This window comes from Cetorhinus maximus, chromosome 8, assembly GCF_964194155.1.
Source record: "Cetorhinus maximus chromosome 8, sCetMax3.hap1.1, whole genome shotgun sequence".
In the NCBI taxonomy this organism is placed as follows: Eukaryota; Metazoa; Chordata; class Chondrichthyes; order Lamniformes; family Cetorhinidae; genus Cetorhinus; species Cetorhinus maximus.
In genome coordinates this window covers 57,577,337-57,603,481 of record NC_135886.1, presented here as the reverse complement: position 1 = coordinate 57,603,481, position 26,145 = coordinate 57,577,337, and the positions used below count along the sequence as shown (strand labels likewise).

At 42.3% G+C, this 26,145-nt stretch overlaps 1 protein-coding gene across 2 annotated transcripts in view; it reads left to right on the top strand.

Annotated features, from left to right (window-relative positions):
- kdm5ba (lysine demethylase 5Ba) overlaps positions 1 to 26,145 on the top strand; it is a 254,050-nt gene that overhangs the window by 118,389 nt on the left and 109,516 nt on the right. For both annotated transcript variants that reach the window (XM_078546909.1, XM_078546911.1), the window contains 3 exons: positions 6,090 to 6,209; positions 6,540 to 6,734; positions 17,681 to 17,862. In XM_078546909.1, the coding sequence (XP_078403035.1) occupies positions 6,090 to 6,209; positions 6,540 to 6,734; positions 17,681 to 17,862 (497 nt within the window). The remainder of the gene's footprint in view (positions 1 to 6,089; positions 6,210 to 6,539; positions 6,735 to 17,680; positions 17,863 to 26,145) is intronic.

The following is a 26,145-nucleotide window of genomic DNA, read 5'->3' as shown; positions in this document are numbered from 1 at the left end:
TGCTGCCAGGATGCTGTGTGGACTCGACCTTTCCTGTATGCGGTGCCTTCAGCCCTTTCATGATATTAGGTGTAGTAAATTAAATTGGCTGAAAGCCGGTATCTGTGATAGTGGTGACCTCAGGAGGAAACAGAGATGGCTCATCCATTGGCACTTTTGGCTGAAGATGGTTGCAAATGTTTCAGCCTTGTGTTTTGCGCTGATGTGCTTTTGAGAATGGGATTGTTTGTGGAACCTCCACCTCTGGTCAGTTGTTTAATTATCTCCCACCACTGGTTACTGGATGTGGCAGAACTGGAGAACATTGATCCATTGTAGTATGATTGCATTTTGCAGAAGCACATTGGGCTTTTTTTCTACACTAAGCACCCAGTTATCAGTTATTGTTCTCCTTGTTGTACAGTCCAAGATCCTATTTATTCTTTACTGTTGCTGAGCATTGCGTTGTGATCTATCGACCATTATCCCTAAATCCCTATCATTGTTATGTCCTATACATCAATGCAATTTAACTTCTCCAATCTCGTGACTTTACTTTTGTTTGTCATTTGTCGCTGGTCCGCATCCCTCGTTGCATCGGCCTCTTTCTACTTGTAGTCCTTCTCAACTTAGTATTATGTGAAAACTAGGAGATGCTTGTCTACCTTTCATATTAATTCAGTACATTGTAACCATATCAAACCTGGTACTGATCCCTGAGGATCCCTGATCCCTGATCCCCTAACACTGGTTATCTTTTTCATGCTGTTCCAACTCAATGTCCAACCGCCCTTTGCTTCCTCTGTTTCTACCAATTTTATCAGGTGCAACATTAATTTACATATGCATTCAAGAATGACTGCAGACTAGTAAAGATAATGTAGTATTTCAAAAACTATTAAGTAATCAAATTATAATTTCTATGTTAAATCCCTAATGGAAAATAACAAATCCACTGATTTTGACTGGTGTGCTTTGTGCAAGATGAACTATTTTCATCAACCCAGCAATTATTTCAGAAGTTTATCTTGAAATATAGTGAAATACTGCAAGTGTGGTGACTTAATTTTTTTTTTTTCTCATTTACTAATTGAATACTACCCTTGAACAGGCCAGGAAAATATAGCATTGGTATTAATATGAATATTCATAATGTGGTTATAATGCAGTACTGGCAATAACTAGATTTGTAATTTCTCTGTCTCTCTTTCTGTATTGCTCCTTTTTTTTGCTTGACTTCTTTGTTGACACTTGCCTTGTATGTATGTGCACAAGTTTGTCCCTCTTCATCCGCCTTCTGCTCCTCCTCCTCCCACCGCTTCTTTATTTTTACAATTTGTATTCAGCTTTTAATAGATTGTTTAATTTCCTGCCATTCTCAATGTACTCTGTTTCTCTGCATTTAGTCTCCCTCTGCAGCTGTTGACAAATAGCTATTTCTCCCATCCTAGCACTTGCCTTCAAACCTTTTAGTTGCCTTGCTGCCACCTATCTGTACTGCATTTATTGCCCATTTCTAATTACCCAATGAGAAGGTAATGGTGACCCGCCTCCTTGAATATAACTCAGTGTCTTTCAGAGGGCAGTTGACCGCATTGCTTTGGGTCTGGATTCGCATATGGGCCAGACCAGGTAAGGACAGCAGATTTCCTTCTCCAAAGGACATTAGTAAACCAGATGGGTTTTTAATGACAGACAAGTAGTTTCATGGTCATCATTACTGGTACTAGCTTTTTATTCCATATTTATTTAATTAACTGAATTTAAATTCCCCAGTTAACTCGAAGTAAAAATAATTTGCATTTTTAAGTCCTGTCTATTCTTCCTAATCCTTGCTGGCAGAGCACTGACCTACAACTATGACTCTGGTATGATTTGACACCTAGTGCTGTGAACATATCACTGCAGCACAACTAAAGCAGCGCTTGTCAGTCCTGAAAAACAAAAATAAAAATACCTGGAAAAACTCAGCAGGTCTGACAGCATCTGCGGAGAGGAACACAGTACATTTCGAGTCCGTATGACTCTTCAACAGAACTAAGTAAAAATAGAAAAGAGGTGAAATATAAGCTGGTTTAAGGCGGCGGGGGTGGGGTAGAGCTGGATGGAGGGCTAGTGATAGATGGAGATAGCCAAAAAATGTCATAGACAAAGGGACAAAGAGGTGTTGAAGGTGGTGATATTATCTAAGGAATGTGCTAATTAAGGGTAGAAAGCAGGACAAGCAAGGTACAGATAGCCCTAGTGGGGGTGGGGTGGGGTGAAGGGAAGGGATCGAAATAGGCTAAAAGGTAGAGATAAAACAATGGATGGAAATACATTTAAAAATAATGGAAATAGGTAGGAAAAGAAAAATCTATATAAATTATTGGAAAAAAGGGGGGGGGGGGTGTTGGAAAGGGGGTGGGGACGGAGGAGAGAGTTCATGATCTAAAATTGTTGAACTCAATATTCTGTCCGGAAGGCTGTAAAGTGCCTAGTCGGAAGATGAGGTGCTGTTCCTCCAGTTTGTGTTGAGCTTCACTGGAATAATGCAGCAGGCCAAGGATGGACATGTGGGCATGAGAGCAGGGTGGAGTGTTGAAATGGCAAGCGACAGGGAGGTCTGGGTCATGCTTGCAGATAGACCGAAGGTGTTCTGCAAAGTGGTCACCCAGTCTGCGTTTGGTCTCTCCAATGTAGAGGAAACGGCATTGGAAGCAACAAATGCAGTAGACTAAATTGAGGGAAGTGCAAGTGAAATGCTGCTTCACTTGAAAGGAGTGTTTGGGCCCTTGGACGGTGAGGAGAGAGGAAGTAAAGGGGCAGGTGTTGCACCTTCTGCAGTTGCATAGGAAGGTGCCGTGGGAGGGGGTGATGGAGGTGATGGACCAGGGTGTCCCGGAGGGAATGATCCCTGCGGAATGCCGCTAGGAGAGTGAAGGGAAGATGTGTTTGGTGGTGGCATCATTCTGGAGTCGGCGGAAATGGCGGAGGATGATCCTTTGAATGCGGAGGCTGGTGGGGTGATAAGAGGGTCCCCCTTGTCCTCAATCATGGTTCTGGGAGGGAGAGGAAGGTGTGAGGGCGGATGCCCGGGAGATGGGCCGGACACGGTTGAGGGCCCTGTCAACCACCATGGGTGAAAAACCTCAGTTAAGGAAGAGGGAAGACATGTCAGAGGAACTGTTTTTGAAAGTGGCATCATCAGAACAGATGCGACGGAGGCGAAGGAACTGAGAGAATGGGATGGAGTCCTTACAGGAAGCGAGGTGTGAGGAGCTGTAGTCGAGGTAGCTGTGGGAGTCGGTAGGCTTGTAATGAATATTGGTGGACAGCCTATCACCAGAAGTTGAGACAGAGGTCAAGGATGGGAAAGGAAGTGTCAGAGATGGACCATGTGAAAATGATGGAGGGGTGGAAATCGGAAGCAAAATTAATAAATTTTTCCTGGTCCAGAGGAGAGCATGAAGCAGCACCGAAGCAATCATCGATGTACCGGAGAAAGAGTTGTGAGAGGGGGCCAAAGTAGGATTGGAACAAGGAATGTTCCGCATACCCCATAAAGAGTTAGGCATAACTGGAGCCCATGCGGATACCCATAGCCACACCTTTTATTTGGAGGAAGTGAGAGGAGTTTAAGGAGAAATTGTTCAGTGTGAGAACAAGTTCAGCCAGACGGAGGAGAGTAGTGGTGGATGGGGATTGTTCGGGCCTCTGTTCGAGGAAGAAATGGAGAGCAATCAGACCATCCCGGTGGGGGATGGAGGTGTAGAGGGATTGGATGTCCATGGTGAAGAGGAGGCGGTTGGGGCCAGGGAACTGAGAATTGTTGATATGATGTAGAGTGTCAGAGGAATCACGGATGTAGGCGGGAAGGGACTGGACAAGGGGAGAGAGAATGGAGTCAAGATAGCAAGAAATGAGTTCCATGGGGCAGGAACAGGCTGACACGATCGGTCTGCCGGGACAGTCCTGTTTGTGGATTTTGGGTAGGAGGTAGAAGCGGGCCGTCCGAAGTTGGGAGAATATCAGGTTGGAAGCTGTAGAAGGAAGATCGCCAGAGGAGATGAGGTCAATAACAGTCCTGGAAACAATTGTTTGATGTTCAGTGGTGGGGTCATGGTCCAGGGGGAGGTAGGAGGAAGTGTCTGCGACTTGACGCTCAGCCTCTGCGAGGTAGGGGTCATTAGCTTGTCAGTCATTTCCAGCTGTGACCACTACACTAAACCTAACCAACAAAACGGCACTCAACTGTCTCTGCACAACATCCATTATGCTGCTTATAGCAGACATATCACAAACTGCTAATTGAACCTACATGACAATTTTGGGCAATTTCTCTGAAAAAAAAGAAGTTAGTGCATTAAAAATAAGTTAGACGGTTGAACTATGGTATGAGCTAAGTAGGGATGGTTTGCAGAGGTGGATAGTGATACATTAGCAAGTCAGCAGGTTACGCGAGTTGAGCTGGATTATGGTCAGTGTAACAACAATACTGTGCAAAACACCAGAAAAGGGGGGATAAAGGGGCCAAGATGGGGTTTCTTTCTTTCACAATAGGATGTTGTTGCTAACCAGCTTTTTATTTAATGCATGAAAAATATGCCCTATTGCTCATTTTATATAATGTTGTGAAATCAGAAGTTAGGTATTCAACATAATCAGGTGAAGACAGATATTTGTTTTCAAGCAGGAAGACTTACGATTTGATTAACCAGGCCGGTGAGGTGGGGGGCGGGGGTTTAGTATTATCTCTCTTTTGACTTCCACGTGTGGTTATTAAACCAGAATTACTTCCTTTTTATCAACAAATAAATAGCCTTTAAATAGGTGTACCCTTGATCCAAGGAGATACCCTGGACAGTAACACAAAACTGTTTCAATTATCTATTCAGAGTATGTTCCTAGCAATGCAAAGCAAGTATTGTACAACTTCCTGTTGCGTTTTATTTCTATAGTGGGTGTGAGAAAGTATGATATAAAGAAACTGGAAAAATTAAAATAATTTTTGAAAAGAATGGTAAATTATGCTCTATAAAGCACTCAGAGTTGTTGGTTAATTCATTTTCTGGGAAATGCGCATAGGTGTGACTTGCAACATTGTTAACATAAGTTAAAACACAAAGAGAGCACTGTTCGCGAAGTAGTCTCCGGATAGTCAAGGACCAGACATACGACCCAGGATGTGCGTTGGGGCTCCATGGAAGTCCAGCACACCGACTCCATAGGAATTGCCCAAGAAGTTGGAGCTGCTGATGGGCAATGGTCCTGCTCCCCGGGACACTCCAAAAAGTTCTCTGACTCTAGGTTAAGAATCAGAAAGTTTGGACTGTTCCAACTTAGTTACGTGAACAGTTAACCAGGAAATGTTAGACAGAAAAATCCTGGTCTAACTCCTGGATAATTATACAAATGACCACCCCCCAATTCCCCCTTTGATCCCCTGACTACCCTTGAGACCCACCTACCCAGCTGCCAACCTATCCACTCACCCAGTTACCTTACCCACCAACACACTGAGAAGCTTGGGGACCTTTAAACACTTAGCAAAAGACGGCAGCTAGTGCAGTAAAAAGGGGGCTTGGTTTCTTCATGGATTCTCTTTGCTGCTGCTCTGTCCATGGGTTCCTGTGCTGAGGGAGGTCTGCAGGATCCTCCATCGGAAATTTGGACAGAAAAATAGCATGCAGGTAAAGGGTAGTTTTCTATCGGATGCGGGGGTTCCGATGCTGACAGTAGATTTGGGCCGTTGTGAAGAGTGATTTGTGATTAAGTGTAGTGAAACACTTAGAAACTATTTACCGTGTGGCTGTTGGCTAGAAACAGCATTGGAAATTTTCTATGGTACTGTGTGAATTTATGAAGTTGAATTGATATTAATACTGGAATGGAACTATTGATCATACAAGGTGCCAATATTTTCAATTATGCAACAAATTTAGTTTAAAATATTTTCTCTTCGATTCATATATATTCTGTTCTAAATTATAAAATCTTGTTTCCAGAAATTATTGATGTAGAGACTCTTAACTGAAAATATTGTAGGCATAACTCTGGTTGGCTGTGTCCTTTATCGTGTTGATTGTGGTTTGTTGAAATTTACAGCAAGATCTCTTTTCTCAATACAGGTTTATAGAACTAATCAGTGTGCAGGGGAGTTTGTCATCACATTCCCCAGAGCCTATCACAGTGGCTTTAACCAGGGCTTCAACTTTGCAGAAGCTGTGAATTTCTGCACAATGGACTGGGTAAGTGTGCACATTCAGTACATGTATGGAGAAGATGCAGAGTAACTCTTTCTGAATCTTCTTAGAGAGAGAAAAAGTAATATATAGTTTAAAATCTTGATTAATAACTAAGTGGAATATATTTATTACTAGATCGAGGAGATATATTAATGTATTAAAATGAGAAGCAGTAATGTTTTTGGAGACCCCAGACGTTAACATTTCTGATGCACATCAACTTATGGCCCAAAAACTTTGCTCACGCACTTTACGCTTGCCAACCCTACTCTGAAATGTATTTTCAAATTGCTGTTTGAGAAGTATGTCCTGCTGAGTGCATTTGTCTTGTAGCTGCCAATGGGCCGACAGTGTGTGGAACATTATCGTCTTCTGAATCGTTACTGTGTTTTCTCTCATGATGAAATGATTTGTAAGATGGCATCCAAGTCGAAGGATCTGGATGTAGTTTTGGCCTCTGCTGTTTATAAGGATATGATCGTTATGATAGAGGAGGAGAAGAAATTACGGGAAGCTGTTCGTAAAATGGTGAGTGCTACAGAAAATAAGTATTTAGAAAACAGAAGGCCCTTTTATTAATACTTTCAATCAGAAGGACTGTTCACCTTCACGTCAATATTGTCTGCTCCTGCTCCAACCTCAGTCTCCAGTCTCCATGCTGTTTAATCCCTATGTGTCTGTCACCTGCAAGCTCAACATGGCCCTTGCTCTGCCATGAAGTACATGCACTGTCCATAAAGTCCACCTTGTGCTCTGTGCATTCTATCCCTTATTAAGTCCCACTCATCATACTTCATGCCATCACTAACCTACTTTGATTCACTGTTTGCCCAGCATGTTAAATATAAAATCATTGAACTTGCTGTTTAGGGCCTCGCCCCAAAATGCATCTGCAATTTCATTTCATCCCCTTTCAGATAAGAAAATAAGAAACAGAAGCAGGAGGTATTCAGCCCCTCATACCTGCTCTGCCATTCAGTAAGATAATGGATGATCTGATTGTGGCCTTAACTCCCATTTTCCTGCCTGCTCCCGATAACCCTTGATTCACTTGTCATTCAAAAATCTGTCAAACTCAACCGTGAATATATTCAATGATTCAGCCTCCACTGTTCTCTGGGGTGGAGAATTCCAAACAATAATGACCACGTGAGAGAAGAAATTCCCCTTAATCTCCATCTTAAATAGGGGACCCCTTATTTTTAACTGTACCCCCAAGTTCTAGATTTCCCCCAGGATAGAAATTGTCCTCTCATCATCTAGCTTGATCTCTTGTCAAGCCCCCTCAAACTCTCATATGTTTCAATAAGGTCAGGTCTCATTCTTCTAAACTCCAATGAATATAGGCTCAGCCTGCTCAACTTGTCCCCATAAGGCAAACCCCTTATCTCAGGAATGAGCCTCGTGAACCTGAACTCTTCCAATGCAATTGTGCCCCTCCTATAATAAGGAGGGCAATTATGAAGAGGCAATAAATGCTGGCCTAGCCAGTGACGGCCATATCCCATGAACGAATAGATAAAAAAGAGTGACTAAAACTGTAGGTGTTATCTCACCAATGCCCTGTACGGTTGTTATACTCCACCCTACTTGCAATAATGGCCAACATTCCATTTGCCTTTCTAATCTTTGTATCCTCCTCACAACTTGCTTTACTATCTATCTGTATCATCAGTAAATTTTGCTGCAATACAGTCAGCCCCTTCATCCAAGTAGTTAATAAAGATTGTAAATATTTTAAGCCCAGCACTGATCCCTGTGGCAATTCACTAGTTACAGTTTGCCTTGATGATGACCCATTTATCCTGACACCATAAGCTCTTGTGTAGTAACCTTTTATGTAACATCTTATCAAATACCTTTTGGAAATCCAAATACGTTATATTTACCGGTTCCCCTTTATCCACCCTGTGTGTTACATTCTCAAAGAACTCTACTAAATTTATCAAACACAATTTCCCTTTCACAAAGCCATGTTGACTCTGTGAGATTTTATTATGATTTTTTAATGTCCTGCTACCTCTTCAATAATGGATTCTAACATTTTCCCAATGACAGACATTGACCTATAGTTTCATGCTTTCTGTCTTGAACATTAGTTGCAGTTTTCAATCTGCTGGGACCTTGCCAGCATCTAGGGAATTTTGGAAGATGACAACCAATGCATTCATTATTTCTGCAGCCACTTCTTTTAAGGATGCAGGCCATCAAGTCCAGGGGACTTATCTGCCTTAAGTACTATTAGTTTTCCTATTACTTTTTCTCTAGTGATTGTTTTAAGTTCCACCCTCCCTTCTGCCTCTTGATTTTCTTCTATTCTTAGGATGCTTTTTGTGTCTTTTGCTGTAAAGATCCTGATACTATGAAGAACAGTCTAATCCTCTAAGGGACTAATGTTCCATTTAGCCACTCTTCCTCCTTATATACTTCTAGAAGTTTTTACTGACTTTATAAGAGGATAACTAGGGAAAGAGCAGGGCCCATTAAGGACCATAGTGGTAATTTGTGTGTGGAGCCGGAAGACGTAGGTAGGGTTCTAAATGAATACTTTCTATCAGTGTTCACAAGTAAGAGGGACAGCATCGGTATAGAAATCAGGCAGAAGGACTGTGATATAATTAAAGAAATTAGCATAGAAAGAGAGGAGGTTCTAAGTGGTCTGGCAGGCTTAAAAGTAGATAAATCTCCAGGCCTGGATGAAATGCATCCCAGGCTGGTGAATGAGGCAGGGGAGGAGATAGCAGGGACGCTGGCAATAATTTTCAATACCTCTCTGGCCACAGGAGAGGTGCCAGAGGACTGGAGGACAGCCAATGTGGTACCGTTATTCAAAAAGGGAGAAAGGGATAAACCAGGGAACTACAGGTCAGTCAGTCTAACCTCAGTGGCGGGGAAACTATTGGAAGCAATTCTGAGGGAAAGAATTAATCTACACTTGGAGAGGCAGGGATTAATCAAAGACAGTCAGCATGGTTTTGTTAAGGGGAGGTCATGTCTCACCAATTTGATTGAATTTTTCGAAGAGGTGACCAGGTGTGTAGATGAGGGCAGTGCATTTGATGTCGTCTACTTGGACTCCAGCAAGGCTTTTGATAAGGTCCCGCATGGGCGACTGATAACGACGGTAAGAGCCCATGGGATCCAAGGCAATTTGGCAAATTGGATCCAGAATTGGCTGAGTGGCAGGAAGCAGAGGGTGATGGTCGAGGAGTGTTTTTGTGATTGGATGCCTGTGCCCAGTGGGGTTCCACAGCCTTTTTCTGTGCTGTAGATCTCCGTGACTCTATATTTCTTGCTAGTTTTTTATCTTCTCCAATTTCTCCCCCCTCATTTTTTTTTTTCATGGCCCTCCTTTGCTGTTTTCTAAAACTTTTCCAATCTTCTGGCTTACCACTAAGCTTCGTAGCATTGTACACCTTTTCTTTCAATTTGATACTTAATTTTCCTTAGTTAGCTATGGATGGCGCATCCTTCTGGTAGGGTCTTCCTTCCTCAATAGAATATATTTTTGTTGAGCGTTATGAAATATCTCCTTAAATGCCTGCCACTGCTTCTCTACCGTCGCCACTTTTAACCTATTTACTCAGCCCACTTTAGCCCACTATGCCTTCATACCCTTGTAATTACCTTTATTTAATTTTAAGACACTAGTTCTGGACCCACATTTCTCACTTTCAAACTGAATGTAAAAAACCTATCATGTTATGATCACTCTTAACTAGAGGATCTTTCACTATCAGGATTTTAATTAATCCTCTCTTATCACACATTACCAGATCCAAAATAGCCTGTTCCCTGGTAGGGTCCAGTATGTATTATTGTGAGAAATTGCCCAGAATACACTCTGTGAACTCATACTCCAGGCTACCTTTGCCAATTTGATTTGTTCGTTAGACGTGAAGACCCATGGTTATTGCAGAACCTTTCTTGCAAGCCCTCATTATTTCTTGAAGTATACTGTGTACTATGCTTTAGCTACTTTTAGGGAGGCTATAAACTATCCCCACCTGTGACTCATTTCTTATCTCCACCCAAACTTGATTCTACATCTCGATCTTCCAAGCCAAGAACATTCCTGATTATTGATCTCATCTTTTATTAACAGAGCTACCCTACCTCCATTTTCTTTCCTCCCCTCCTTCTGAAATGTCAAATACACTCGCACTGTAATCAGTCCCTCTGTCCCCTGCCCGCGGACAGATGGTATTCAGCCCCTGTCTTCTCCCCTACTGCAGACAGTAATTAGCACCGCCCACCCCCCCCCCCCCTCGGCTCCCCCACACACGCACTCTGTGATCAGCCCCACTTCTACCAGAACCCCCCACTTGTGATCTAGTTGCTGGTACCCATTAAGCAGAGTCATCAGCCTGAATAGAGAGCCTGTATAACAGAAGCACAGTAAAGTTTGAAGCCACCATTCACCTTCCTGGCTCAGCCTCATGACTTCCCAGTTTTTCTTGCACACAGTGATTGAGTTACACTTAGCAATCTCTGCTTGCAGCAAGTCAGTGCACAAACACGTTGGGCCCACTCATCACTCGCTGCTAAAAGTATTTTCTTAGGTTAAAGAGCATTTTGGACTCACTGTCCCATTCCTGTTTGACAGCAAGCAGCCAGTGAGTCCAGGGCTATCACACCAGAGTCTGCCTTCCACACTTGCCATTGTTGCTTCACAGGACTCATGAACCCAAACACTATCTCTGCAACCCCATCAGGGATTGCAGCTGACAGTTTGGGAACTCCTTGCTCTAGAATTTCTCGTTCCACCTAACTTCAGCATTGGGCTGCATTAGTGTGCTTCAGTTGGAGTTTGGTGAGAGAGGTAATTTTAAGGGTTAATTTCTATCTAAAATCCATTTAGTTTAGCAACCAACTAAAAAGTTGCTCTTTGGGTTGTGAGATGGTGAGTTTTAGTCCAGCTTTAAAACAGGGGTTATACAGGCTCTGCTTGCAGCTGCAGCTAGTAAATTAGTTAACTGGTTTAAACAGGTTTTCAGAAGCTAGATTCAGACAGCATAAAAGCAAGCCATCTACAATGCTGCTTTTGTCTGCTCTGAGTGTGCTGCTTTGGGCTGCATTAGAGTGCTTCAGTTGGAGTTTTGTGAGAGAGGGAATTCCCTGAAGAGGGAAAGAGAGATCTTATCATTTTCTACCTTTCCTCAGTAAGAAGAGTGGTGGTTTTGGTAAGTAGGACCTGATAAGTATTTCTTCTGTCCTTTATATTCTATAAACTAGAAGTAAAAGTAAGGGAGTAATTTAAGGGTAAGTCATGGCAGAACATCTCGGCCAAGTGGAATGCTCCACTTGTGCAGTGTGTGAAGTCAAGGACACTTTCAGCTGGATGGGTGGCCACATGTGTAGAAAATGTCTCCAGCTGTAGCTACTCGAAATCTGTGTTTCGGAGCTGGATCTGCGCCTGGAGTCACTGTGGAGCATTTGCAAGGCTGAGATCTTCGTGGATACCACGTACAGTGATGTGGTCACACGCAGGTACAGAGTACACAGGCAGAAAGGGGATGGGTGCCCACCAGACAGAGTAAAAGCACTAGGCAGGTAGTGCACGAGTTCCCTGGGTCCATCTTCCTCTCCCAACAGATTTTCTATTTTGGATACTGCTGGGGGAGATGGTTTCTCAGGGGAATACAGCAAGAACCAAGTCTCTGGCACCACAAGTGGCGCAGCTGCACAGAGTGGGGGCAAAGAGTGGGAGAGCAATAGTGATAGGGAATTCTATCATAAGAGGAATAGATAGACATTTCAGCGGCTGCAGACATGACAGCAGGATGGTGTGTTGCCTTCCTGGTGCCAAGGTCAAGGATGTCATTGAGCAGCTGCAGGACATTCTGAAGGGGGAAGGTGAACAGCCAGAAGTCGTGGTCCATACCTGTACCAACGACATCGGTAAAAAGAGGGATGAGGTCCTGAAAGCTGAATATAGGGAGTGAGGAAATAAATTAAAAAGCAGGACCTCAAAGGTAGTAATCTCAGGATTACTCCCAGTGCCACATGCTAGCAAGATCAGGATTAGGACAATAGGCCAGATGAATGTGGCTGGAGAGATGGTGTAGGAGAGAGGGATTTAGATTTCTGAGGCATTGGAACCGATTCTGGGGAAGATGGGACCTGTACAAGCTTGGACGGGTTGCACCCCAGCAGGACCGGGACCAATATCCTCGCAGAGGTATTCACTAGTACTGTGGTTTAACCTAGGTTGGCAGGGAGGGTGGGAACCTGAGCGGGAAGACCAAGAGAGGGAAGCAAAGATAGGAATGAAAGACAGAAAAGTAGAAAGCTAAAGTGGAAGGCAGAGGAAACAAGGGCTAGCAGCAAATATGGCCTTGGTACAAAAAATTAATGTTAAAATGTTAAAAAGACAAGTCTAAAAGCACTGTATCTGAATGCACAGAGCATTCGCAGTAAAGTAGATGAATTAACAGCGCAAATAGATATAAATGGGTACGAAATGATTATGATTACAGAGACATGGTTGCAGGGTGACCAAGGCTAGGAACTGAATATCCAAGGGTACCCAATATTTTGGATGGACAGGCAAAAAGGAAAAGGAGGTGGAGTGGCATTGTTAGTTAAGGATGAAATCAGTGCAATAGTGAGAGAGGATGTTGGCTCAGAAAATCTAGATGAAGAATTAATCTGGGTGGAGCTCAGAAACAACAAGGGGCTGAAAACATTAGTGGGGGTTCTCTATAGGCCACCAAACAGCAGTAATAAGTTAGGGGACAGCATTAAACAGGAAATTAGTGATGCATGTAACTAGGGTACTACAGTAATCATGGGTGACTTTAATCTACATATAGACTGGGCAAACCAAATTAGCAATAATACTGTGGTGGATGGAATTCCTGGAGTATGTACAAGATGTTTCTTTAGACCAGTATGTCGAGGAACCGACTGGGGAACAGGCTATCCTAGATTTGGTATTGTTCAATAAGAAGGGTTTAATTAATAACCTTGTTGTGCGGGTTCCTTTAGGAAACAGTGACCATAACATGATAGCATTCTTCATGAGGATGAAAAGTGAAGTAGTCCGATATGAAACTAAGGTCCTAAATCTTAACAAAGGAAACTACAAAGGTGAGTTGGCTAAGATAGATAGGGGAACTTCATTAAAAGGAGGATAGACATTGGCTAATATTTAAGGAACAAGTGTATGCATTGCAACAATTAAACTTTCTGGCGCAAAAACGCAACAGGAAAAGCGGCCAGCCATGGCTAACAAAGGAAATTAAGGATAGAATTAGATCCAAAGAGGCATCATATAAAGTTGCTACAAAAGGTAGCAAGCCTAAAGATTGGGAGCAGTTTAGAATTCAGCAAAGGAGGACCAAGAGATTTATTAAAAGGGGAAAAATAGAGCATGAGAATAAAAGCAGACTGTAAAAGCTTCTATAGTTATGTAAAAAGCGAAAGATTAGTGAAGACAAATGTAGGTCCCTTACACTCTGAAACAGGAGAATTTATAATAGAGAACAAGGAAATGGCAGAGCAATTAAACAATTACTTTAGTTCTGGCTTCACGGAGGAAGGCTCAAATAACTTCCCAGAAATACTGGGGAACCAAGGGTCTAGTGAGAAGGAGGAATTGAAGGAAATTAGTATTGCTAAAACAATAGGCTGGAGAAATTAATGGGATTGAAAGCCGATAAATCCCCAGGGTCTGATAATCTACATCCCAGGGTACTGAAGGAGGTGGCCATGGAAATGACAGATACGTTGGTCATCATCTTCCAAAATTCTGTAGATTCGGGAACAGTCCCAGCAGATTAGAGGGTGGCAAATGTAACCCCACTATTTAAAAAAGGAGGGAGGGAGAAAACAGTGAATTGCAGACCCGTTAGCCAACATCGGTAGTAGGGAAAATGCTCGAGTCTAATACAAAGGATGTGATAACAGGATACTTAGAAAATATCAACAGGATTAGACAAAGTCAACATAGATTTTTGAAAGGGAAATTATGTTTAACAAACCTACTGGAGTTTTTTGAGGACGTAACTAGCAGAATAGATAAGGGTGAACCAGTGGATGTGGTGTATTTGGATTTTCAGAAAGCTTTTGATAAGTCCCACATAAGAGGGATTGGTGGTAATATATTGGCATGAATTGAGAATTGGTTAGCATTCAGGAAATAGTAGGAATAAGTAAGTCTTTTTTGGAGTGACAGACAGAGACTATTGGGGTACTGCGGGGATCAGTGCTTGGGCCCCATCTATTCACAATATATTTCAATGGTTTGAACCAAATGTAATATTTCCAAGTTCGCTGACAACACAAAACTTGGTGGGAATGTGAGCGATGAGTGTGTTAAGAGGCTGCAAGGCGATTTAGGCATGTTGAGTGAGTGGGCAAATACATGGCAGATGCAGTGTAACGGGGATAAGTGTGAAGTTATCCAGTTCAGTAGAAAAAACAGAATGGCAGAGTATGATTTAAATGGTGATAGATTGAGAAATGTTTATGTATAAAGGGCCCGGGGTGTCCTTGTACACCAATCACTGAAAGCAAGCATGCAGGTGCAACAAGCAGTTAGAAGACAAATGGTGTGCTGGCCACTTTTGCGAGCGAATTTGAATACAGGAGCAAGAGTTTCTTACTGCAGCTGTACAGGGCCTTGGTGAGACCACACCTGTAGTATTATGTGTAGTTTTGATGTCCTTACCTAAGAAAGGATATACTTGCCATTGAGGGAGTATAGTGAAGGTTCACCAGACTAATCCCTGGGGTGGCAGGATTGTTGTATGAGGAAAGATTGAATGAGAGGAGATCTCATTGAAACTTATAAGATTCTGACAAGGGTGGACAGACTGGATGCAGGGATGATGTTTCCTCTGGCTTGGGGTGGTCTAGAGCAAGGGGTCACAGTCTGAGGATACATTTAGGACTGAGATGAGGAGAAATGTCTTCACTCAGAGGGTGGTGAACCTATGGCATTCTCTACCATAGAAGATTGTGGAGGCCAAGTCACTGAATATATTTAAGAAGGAAATAGATTTATGGACTCTAAAGACATCAAGGGATATGGGAGAGCACGGGAGTACGGCATTGAGATAGAGAGTAAACTGTGATCATATTGAATGGCAGAGCAGGATCAAAAGGCTGAATGACCTACTGCTTCTCCTATTTTCTATATTTCTACCTTAATTTCCTCCTCTATAAAAATACATCTCTTCGACAGGCTTTTGGTCACCTCTCTATTCCTCTATTTATGTCGCAGTGGCTGATTCCTGTTTGCCTTTTTAAGTGTCTTTGGGAGGCTTTTTAATGTTAAAAGTGCTTTTCAAATGTTAAGTTGGTGCATTTTTATACTGGAAAACCAAGAATTCACCAAGACTCCTTAGACACCACCTTTCAGATCCACGACCACTACCGTCTAGAAGGACATGGGCAGCAGATAGATGGGAACACCACTACCTGGAAGTTCCCCTCCAAGTCACTCACCATCCTGACTTGGAAATATATTTCCGTTCCTTCATTGTCCCTGGGTCAAAATCCTGGAACTTCCTCCTTAACAGCACTGTGGTTGTACCTATACCACGTGGACTGAAGCGGTTCAAGAAGGCAGCTCACCACCACCTTCTCGAGGACAATTAGGGATGGGCAATAAATGCTGACCCAGCCAGCGAAGCCCACATCCTACCAATGAATTAAAAAAAAGGCTGAAAAAGAGACCATTGCAACTGATACTTTGGCTATGATTAGATAGATTTGCATGGAACCAGATCAGAGCAGTCCCACTCAGCCTGACAATGGAGGAACTTTGGAGGGGGATGGTGTGGCCAACTATGTGAAAGGCTGCAGAGGGATCAAGAAGGATGAGGAAGGATAATTTACTACTTGCAGTCACATAGGGTGTCATTTATGACTTTTGATAAGAGTTGTTTCTGTACTGTAGCAAAGGAGGAGGCCTGATTAGAGGGATTCAGAAATGGAAGTTCCAGATAGGATTGGCATGAATGGGCATGGATTTGGGAAGTGACAACACCTTCAAGGACTGCCTAGCGGAAAGGGAGGTTGAAGATAGGTGGTAGTTTGCGAGGGTGGTGAGGTTGAAGGTTGTTTTTTTTTGAGGAGAGAGGTGATGACAGCATATTTAAAAGGAGACCAGGACAACACCTGAAGAGAGAATTGTTTACAATATCAGCTAACATGGGGACCAGGAGGGGAAGTTGGATGGCCACCATTTTAGATTGACAAGGGTCGAGGTAACAGGAGGTGCGTCTCATGGACAGTATGAGCACAAGAAGGTTTGAAGAGAGAGGGGAGAGAAACTAGAGGAAGATGCGTTTTCAGGACTAGGACAGGGGGAGCTTTTTAGCAAGTTTGGCCAGGTGGACTCGTGGATTGACATAGAAAGTGTTAAGCAGGATATGCTACCAGTGGAAGGAGGTTTAACTGGTCTACATTACCAGTAGGAGGGATTCAGCGTTACTCTCTTTTGACTTTGCACTGACACCAAGGGTGTTTGGCAAGTGTTTGTGGTAGCAGCCTTTCTCATATTGAATTATTTATGTACTTGCCCTTCTCAAGGTAACTGGGTGATCAGAACCTCCTTCCAACATCAGTATGAACGTCTGCCCAAATAGATGGTAAGCATCAGAGCTTCAAGTCCCAGCTGAGACCTGTACAGGTCTGCAATTTTGTTACTTTATCATCAAAAGGACATTGATTTGGAGGAGAGGTTTCAGAGCAAAGCAACCAGATATCTGATGGGACCTTTTAAGAGTCTCAAAAGCTGAAATTGCTTTCATGGTTAGAGAAAAGTTGGCGATACACTTGATCCATATCTTAGAAATTAAGAGGCACCAATGACATGAGCCCCAGCAGGCTGTACGACTAAGACTGGGAAGTATGAAGATGAAAACAATAAACCGTAGATAAGGCTAGTGATTAGAAGTAAATCCTGACCTTAGTGTATTTATAAAACAGGTTCCCAATAAAACAGTGGAGCTTAATTTTGAAAAATCCTTTCAAAAAAGAATTAGTTAAGTATTTGGGACTAGTTTAGAATGACTATCTAGAAGTGCAGCCCTTTACAAAATAAACCTGGCATGTTGGGGTTAACGTTATAATACTTGTCATATTTTTAAAATGCTTGGAGATCTTCTGATCTCAACCTACTTATCGGCAGGTAACATACCTGCAAGCACCACTGATTCATTTTCTGATGTACTGTGCTTGGTTGGATACTAGGATTTGATGAATTAGTTTATAGTCAGAATTGTGAATGGGGACATTCTGGTGGAATGTTTCATTGCTTTGCTTGTCTATATAAAGCTCTTCTCACAAAATTCTTATTTTAAGGATAATTCTGGATTTTTGCATAAAATCTGAACTCTTGACATGGGCCTTTTCTGCTGAACTGTTAACAGACCTGAACACTGCATAAATAACTGAAGGTCAGATTAAACCTGAATATAAATTTTCATTGAAAATAAATTAATCTATTTTCCTCATTCTAGGGAGTAATTGATTCTGTGAGGGAGAAATTCGAGTTATTGCCTGATGATGAGCGACAGTGTGCAAAGTGCAAGACTACTTGTTTCTTGTCTGCAATCTCATGCCTTTGTAAGTCCAACCAGCTGGTTTGTCTGTACCATGCTAAGGAACTGTGCTCATGTCCACCACACAGATGTCATCTCAGGTAAACAATGCAAGCACTTTCCTGTCTAGAATGAACTGTTTGATCAACCAGTAAGCCTTGGCAGTTAATAAAGTCTGGGGAAGTTAAATTGAGATATACCTTATATGATATTGGTCTGATTGAGACGGGCCAGGCAGATATGCTTCATTGAGGCCATATACATCTGAACGAGGCTAGAGCTGAAAAAGGAGTTTCCAGAAGTTGGCACCTTATTTCATTATCCAAAAGGTGCTACATTTTGGGCTTCCTTCTGCCGCGTTTTTTGCTCGCTTGCTCTCCCTCGCGCCGTCCCTTTCGCTTGCTCGCTCCCCGGTGCGCCGTCCCTTTCGCTTGCTCCCCCTCGCGCCGCCTCGCAGACCATGGGCCACCTGTTCTCCAAGCCTATTCTAGACTTTGTAAAGTTTATTTAAGGCATTCCTGCCAAATAAATGTATTTAACAATGATAGAATACATAGCAGTATCACGACATACATATCTTAAGGTAGTCAAGCTTATAACAGAAAATGGCCAATGGTTTGCAAATAAAAATTACGTTAGTAGCATACCTTCCTGTTGGAAAGAGTTAGCAAATACTGCAAAGGTGACTTCCCTGGCTCAGACAAGGATTTTTCTCTATGATGGGGTAGCTGGAGCCAGAAGACCAGTAGTAAAGCTACACTTCAAGGGTGATTGCAAGTGTGACGTGAAGGCTCTAAACATCGATTTTCGCAACTGGGAGGCGCTAACTGATGATAGCAGAAAATGACATCGTCACCTCTGGGTGCCACCATGATGATCAGTGGCTACAGCTGCTTGACAACAGATGCCAACACTGAACACAACAACCCACAAAGACACTGGATAACCACTTCATATATGCGGCACTTGTGGTAGAACCTGCCTCTCGAGTATTGGTCTCTTCAACCATCAGGAAAAGTGCACCATGTGAAGCTGCCCCATCCAATGGATTTGATTTGCTGCATGCCCATCACCTTGAGGAGGCTGCCAATGACTACAAATAATTCTCTTGCATAGCAGATATTGTCTTTTCTCACCAACTCAAAACGACCTGACTAAATTTAATTAAAAGTCCCAGATGGTTTCTGATTTAGGCAACTTTCTTTCTTCACTCATGAGATGTGGGTATCGCTGGCTAGGCCAGCATTTATTGTTCATGTCTAATTGCCCTTGAGCAGGTGGTGGAGAAGGTACACCCACAATGCTGTTAGGGAAGGAATTCCAGGATTTTGACACAGCGACAGTGACGGAACGGTGATATATTTCCAAGCCAGGATGGTGTGTGGCTTGGAAGGGAATTTCCAGGTGGTGGTAAGCGATCTTAACCATAAGTCGTAGGAGCAGAAATAGGCCATTGGCCCATCGAGCCTGCTGCACCATTTAATGAGATCGTGACTGATCTGATAATCCTCAACTCCACTTTCCTGCCTTCTCCCCATAACCCTTGGTTCCCTTACGGATTAAAAATCTTATCTATCTCCGCCTTGAATTTACTTAACAACCCAGCTTCTACAGCCCCCTGAGGTAAAGTTTTCCACAGATTCACTACTCTCTCAGAGAAGAAATTCCTCCTAATTTCTGTTTTGATAATAAAAATCTGAGATTATGCCCTCTAGTCTTAGACTCTCCCACAAGGGGAAACAACCTCTCAGCATCTACCCTGTGAAGCCCCCTAAGAAACTTATGTGTTTCAATAAGGTCGTGTCTCATTCTTCTAGACTCCAATGAGTGCAGACCCAAGCTACTCAACCTCTCCCCCATACTCGGGATCAACCTAGTGAACCTTCTCTGGACTGCCTCCAATGTATATCTTTCCTTAGATCAGGGGACCAAAACTGTTCACGGTATGCTAGGTGTGGTTTAACTAGTACCTTGTATAGTTTTAGCAAGACTTCCCTATTTTTATACTCCATTCTCTTTGAAATAAAGGCCAACATTCCATTTGCCTTCCCTATTACCTGCTGAATTTGTATGTTGGCTTTTTGGAATCATGCACAAGGACTCCCAAAACCCTCTGTGCTGCAGCTTCCTGCAGTCTTTTTCCATTTAAATAATACTCAGCTCCTCTATTCTTCCTGCCAAAGTGCATAACCTCACACTTTCCCACATTATATTCTATCTGCCAAGTTTTTGCCCACTCACTTAGCCTGTCTATGTCCCTCTGTAGGCTCCTTGTGTCATCCTCACCCTTACCTTCCCACTAATTTTTGTTTCATCTGCAAATTTGGCGATAGTACATTCACTTCCCTCATCCGAGTCATTAATATATATTGTAAATAATTGAGGCACCAGCACTGATCCCTATGGCACTCCATTAGTTACAGGTTGCCATCTTGAAAATACCCCTCTTATTCCAACTCTCTGTCTTCTATTAGTTAGCTAATCTGTGCTAGTATACTACCATGGGATCTTATCTTATTATGTAGCCTTATGTGCAGTACCTTATCGAAAGCCTTTTGGAAATCCAAATATATTCCATCCACTGGTTCCCCTTTATCTATCCTACTTGTTACCTCCTCAAAGGATTCTAATAAACTTGTCAGGCATAATTTCCCCTTCATGAAGCCATGCTGACTCTGCTTGATTAGATTATGTAATTCTAAATGCTTTGCTATAACACCCTTTATAATATACTCTTAACATTTTCCCTGTGACAGATGTTAGCTAACTGGCCTCTAGTTACCTTTTTTTGTCTCCCTCCCTTTTTGAATAATTGTTACATTGGCAGTTTTCCAATCCTCTGGGACTTTTCCAGAATCTAGGATTCTTGGAAGATTACTACCAGTGCATCCACTATCTCTGTAGCTACTTCCTTTAATATCCTAGGATGCAATCCATCAGGTCCAGGGGACATATCGGCCTTTAGTCCCATTATTTTCCCTAGTACTTTTTCTCTAGTGATAGTTATTGTATTTATTTCCTTCCCCTCTTTTGCCCCTTGATTATTTAGTATTGGAATGCTGTTAGTGTTTTGTACCATGAAGACTGAAGCAAAGTATTTATTCAACTCCTCGGTCATTTCCTTATTCCCCATTATTTCCCCAGCCTCATTCTCTAAGGGGCCGATGTTCACTTTGGTGTCTCTCTTCTGTTTTATATATTTAAAGAAACTCTTACAGTTCATTTTTATATTACTTGCTAGTTTACTCTTAAAGTTTATTTTCTCCCTCTTTATTAAGTTTTTAAAACTTTCCCAATCCTCTGGCTTACCGCTAATTATCATGTGTTGAAATAATTACTGTAAGTAAATACAAAAGCATCTGCGAAACAAAAATATTGTCTTTTGTTTGAAGACAGATAAACTTCTTGATCTGGAAAGGATCATAGCAGAGGACTCTACTCAAATTAGTTCCAGTATCATCCCCAACTACAAATTGACAGTAAATAAATCTGGTTAAACAAGATGCATTTGAAGATCCTTAACGAACAAAGAGGAAATTGTTTTAAACTTGGAACAAATCTTCCAGAACACTAAATACTTGGGAGTTACTTGAGGACTGGAGAAAGGCAGATGTTGCTCCATGCTATGGGTGCAGCTTTTCTATGTTTATCTTTCTAATTCTATCATAATCTTGTACACCTATATCAAATCTCCCCATAACATCCTTTTGCTCTAAGGAGAACAACACCAGCTTCTCCAACTACTTTGTAGCTAAAAATCCCCCTCATCCATGGAACCATTCTGGTAAATCTCAGCACCCTCTCAGGGACCCTTGCATCCTTCTAAAGTTGTGGTGACCAGAACTGAATGCAATACTCTAGTTGTGGCAGTACCAGAGTCTTCTAAGGGTTCAGCATAATTTTGCTGCATTTGTAATCGGTGTCTCTTTATGAAACCCAGGATGCCATATGCTTTGCTAACCACTCTCTCAATATGTCCTGCCATCTTCAAAGATCTATCTTATGAATCTCAAGGTCTTTCTGTCCTTGCAAACTCATAGAGTCATAGAGGTCTACAGCACAGAAAAAGGCCCTTCGGCCCATCGAGCCTGCGCCGGTCAAACAAGCACCTAAATATTCTAATCCCATTTTCCAACACTAGGCCCATAGCCTTGTATGCCATGGCATCACAAGTGCATATACAAATACTTCTTAAATGTTATGAGGGTATCTGCCTCTACCACCCTTTCAGGCAGTGAGTTCCAGATTCCCACCACCCTCTGGGTGAAAAAATTCTTCCTCTCATCCCCTCTAAACCTCCTGTTCCTTACCTTAAATCTATGCCCCCTGGTTATTGATCCCTCCACCAAGGGGAAAAGTTTCTTCCTGTCTACCCTATCTATGCCCCTCATCATTTTATACACCTCAATCATGTCCCCCCTCAATCTCCTCTGCTCCAGGGAAAATAACCCCAGTCTATCCAATCTCTCCTCATAACTAAAACTCTCCAGCCCAGGCAACATCCTGGTAAATCTCCTCTGAACTCTCTCTAGTGCAATCACATCCTTCCCATAATGCGGATTCCATAACTGCACGCAATACTCTAGCTGTGGCCTAACCAACGTTTTATACAGTTCCAGCATAACCTCCCTGCTCTTATATTCTATGCCTTGGCTAATAAAGGCAAGTATCCCATATGCCTCCTTAACCACCTTATCTACCTGTCCCTCTGATCCTCGATACTTCCCAGTGTCCTATCATTCATCGTGAATTCCCGTGCCTTGTTTATCCTGCCCAAGTGCAACATCCCACACTTATCCGGATTAAATTCCATTTGCCACTGATCAACCCATCTGACCAGCCCGTCTATATCCTCCTGTAATCTAAGGCTATCCTCCTCACTGTTTACCACCCCACCAATTTTTGTGTCGTCCTCCAACTTACTGATCAACCCTCCTACATTCAAGTCTGAATCGTTTATATATACCACAAACAGCAGGGGACCCAACACCGATCCCTGTGGAACCCCACGGGACACAGGCACCCAGTGACAAAAACACCCCTCGACCATCACCCTCTGCTTCCTACCACTCAGCCAATTCTGGATCCAGTTTGCTAAATTTTTTTGGATGCCATGGGCTCTTATCTTCGTTATCAGTCTCTCATATGGGACCTTATCAAAAACTTTGCTAAAGTCCAAGTAGGTTATGTCAATTGCATTGCCCTCATCTACACACCTGGTCACCTCTTCGAAAAATTCAATTAAATTGGCCAGACATGGCCTTCCCTCAACAAAGTCATGCTGACTGTCCTTGATTAATCCCTGCCACTCCAAGTTCTGTCCCTCAGAATTGCTTCCAATAGTTTCCCCGCCTCTTTAAAACTGTGTCATTGAGTCTATATTGCCTCTCCCAATCCCGTCTACCAAAATGCATCACTATACACTTCTCTCAGTAAGTTCTATCTACCTGCCCAATTTTAGCCTATCTATGCCCTGTTGCAATCGTTTGGTATCTTCCTTATTGTTTGCCACACCATTTTGAACTTTTACTCCTTCAACAACCTCAACAACAGGAAACAGCAGAAATATTTTTTTCAATGGCTAGTTTATAAAAACTACATTGTAACATGCAACCTCTGTTAGGAACATTCATCACTTATGTCCTCCATGACCTTACAAGCATGAAAACAATCAATTTTTCTGAAAGCCTTCTGGGACTGTTACATTGTGGAATGACATTAGAAAGACAAATTTAAGGGCACTTGTGAATACTGCATGCAATCAGACAAAGGTAGATTTGAAAACACTATTAGAGGTAAATAGGTATAATTTAATTGCCATTATGGAGACATGGTTACAGGGTGACCGAGACTGGGAACTGGATATTCACCGTTCAGAGGGGATGGGCAAAAAGGAAAAGGAGAGGGATAATGCTGTTAGTAAGGGACGAGATGATACATTAGTGAGAGAGGATCAAGATGTAGAATAAGTTTAGGTGGAGCTCAGAAACAGTAAAGAGCAGCATGCATTGGTGGGAATTGTCTATAGGCCACCAAACTAGTGGTAATTTTGGGCTCAGTATAAATCAGGAAATTAGAACTGCCTGTAATGTGGGTAATACAATATAATGGGCAACTTCAAATTACGTATAGACTGGCTAAATCTATGTAGTGTTATGATCCCAGCTAGGGACAAGCCACACCCCAGGGTGGAACCCAGCTTGATATACCCTAAGTTTTAATTTTTTGTATAGAAACTTGGAGGGCAGCTACTCAACAGAGTCACAGGACTCAGCTGATGAACTTTTAACGAAATAATGAAACGTTTATTAAACAAAAGATGAACTACATTACAATACTCCTTCACCCACAACTCTAACCTTACAGATATATACAGATTCGTAAGGATAACATAAGTTACAAAAGCTATGTATACACTAATGTTCACAGCAAGTACACAGTCCATGTAAACCAATAGGCGGCCTGTGGTCAGACACACCACTGTCTGAAACCAAGTGACAGATGCCACCCCAAACAGATACTATAGATCTCTCAACTCCCCCCAGATGCTTGTCACATGGTGAGCCAACCGGTTTCACTACACACCGTCTTTCACACAAAGGTTTCCAATCTTCTCTCTTGACGAACCCGCTTTGGAATCTTCTCCCCAAACGACACTTTCTCTCAGGCGCATTCCACAAGGTCCACCTCCAGGGTTTTGAACTCTCCTTCCGTTGTTCTCCCCTGCGTCACCACGCGCATTCAAACTTTGCCTTCCACAAACTCTCTCTCAAATACTTAGAGCTGGGTCAACAGAACACCACTGCTTCACATGCCCACAGTAAAGAGTTACAGACCTTCAGCTGTCTCCTTGGATCTTCTGGCTTCTCGCAAGCAGTTTTCTCTCTTTAAGCTTGGAGCCTTATGCTCCTCATTCCAAAGGTCCTGTTAGCAGGCTCCTGTTCTTCCTTCAACTAGAAGGTCGTCTTGGGACCCCTCATCTCTGCCACGCTCCTTGGCTTTGGGACCTTTCGTTTTTTTTGGGAAGTCTCTCTCTGCAGCTCCGTATGCTGTGTCCAACCTCTCCTGGCTTCAACTGAACTCAAACTGCTGTCCCGTTTCTCTCTGTGTGGGCCCTCCTGTTGCTAGTCAACAGCACAGTTTTTCTACCTTGTGTTTGTCTTAACTTTCAAGAGCTGTAAAACCTCATTAAAATGAAGGCATCTTTTAAAGTGAAACTAAAACTCAAGTTCCCCCCTTTCTTAACATACCAATACAGAAACACTAATCAAACTTGAACTTAAATCTAAAACTCATTCCTAACACCCACAAATACAAATATAACTTAGTTAAACTATCTCTAGTTCCTAACATTAGCACTAATGCTGTGGAGGATGAATTCCTGGAGTATGTACAAGATGGGTTTCCCGAGATGTACTTTGAAGAACCAACTAGGGATCAGGCTATTTTGGATTTAGTATTATGTAATGAGAGAGGGTTATTTAATAACCTTGGTGTAATGGAGCTTTTAAGAAATAGCGACCATAATATGATAGAATTTTACATTAAGTTTGAAAGTGATATAGTTCATTGTGAAACTAGGGTCTTAGATCTGAACCAAGGAAACTATGAAGGTATGGGGGTGAGTTGGCTATGGTGGTGGGTTGGGAAAATACACTAAAAAATTTGACGGTAGACAGGCAATTGCTAGTATTTAAAGAAACATTACATGGTTTGCAACAAATAGACATTCCCCTAAGAGACCCAAACCCAACAGGAAAGGTGAATTAACCATGGCTAACAAAAATTAAAGATTGCATTAGATCAAAGGAAGTGACTTATAATGTTGTCAGAAAAAGTGGTAAGCCCGAGAATTGGGAGCTACCAGCAAAGGAGGACTGATAAAGAAAGGGAAAAAAGAATATGAATGCAAGCTAGCAAGAAACATAAAGGCAGACTGTAAAAGCTTCATTAGCTATGTGAAAAGGAAAAGATTAGCAAGGGCAAATGTGGGCCCATAACAGGCGGGCAACAGGAGAATTTATAATGGAGAATAGGGAAATGGCGGAGAAACTAAACAATTACATTGCCTCTGTCTTCACAGAGGAAAATGCAGAAAATCTCCCAGAAATACTAGGGAACCAGGGGCTTGTGAAAATGAGGAACTGAAAGAATTAGTATTAATAAAGAAGTGGTACTTGAAAAATCAATTGAATTGAAGGTTGATAAATCCCCTGAACCTGATGAGCTATCCTGAGTGTTGGAGATCGCTGTAGTGTAGAGATAGTGGATACGTTGGTGGTTTTCTTTCAAAATTCTATAGGTTCTGAAAAGTTTCCTGCAGACTAGAAAGTAGCAAATGTAACCCTGCTATTTAAGAAGGGAGGGAGAGAGAAAACTGAGGC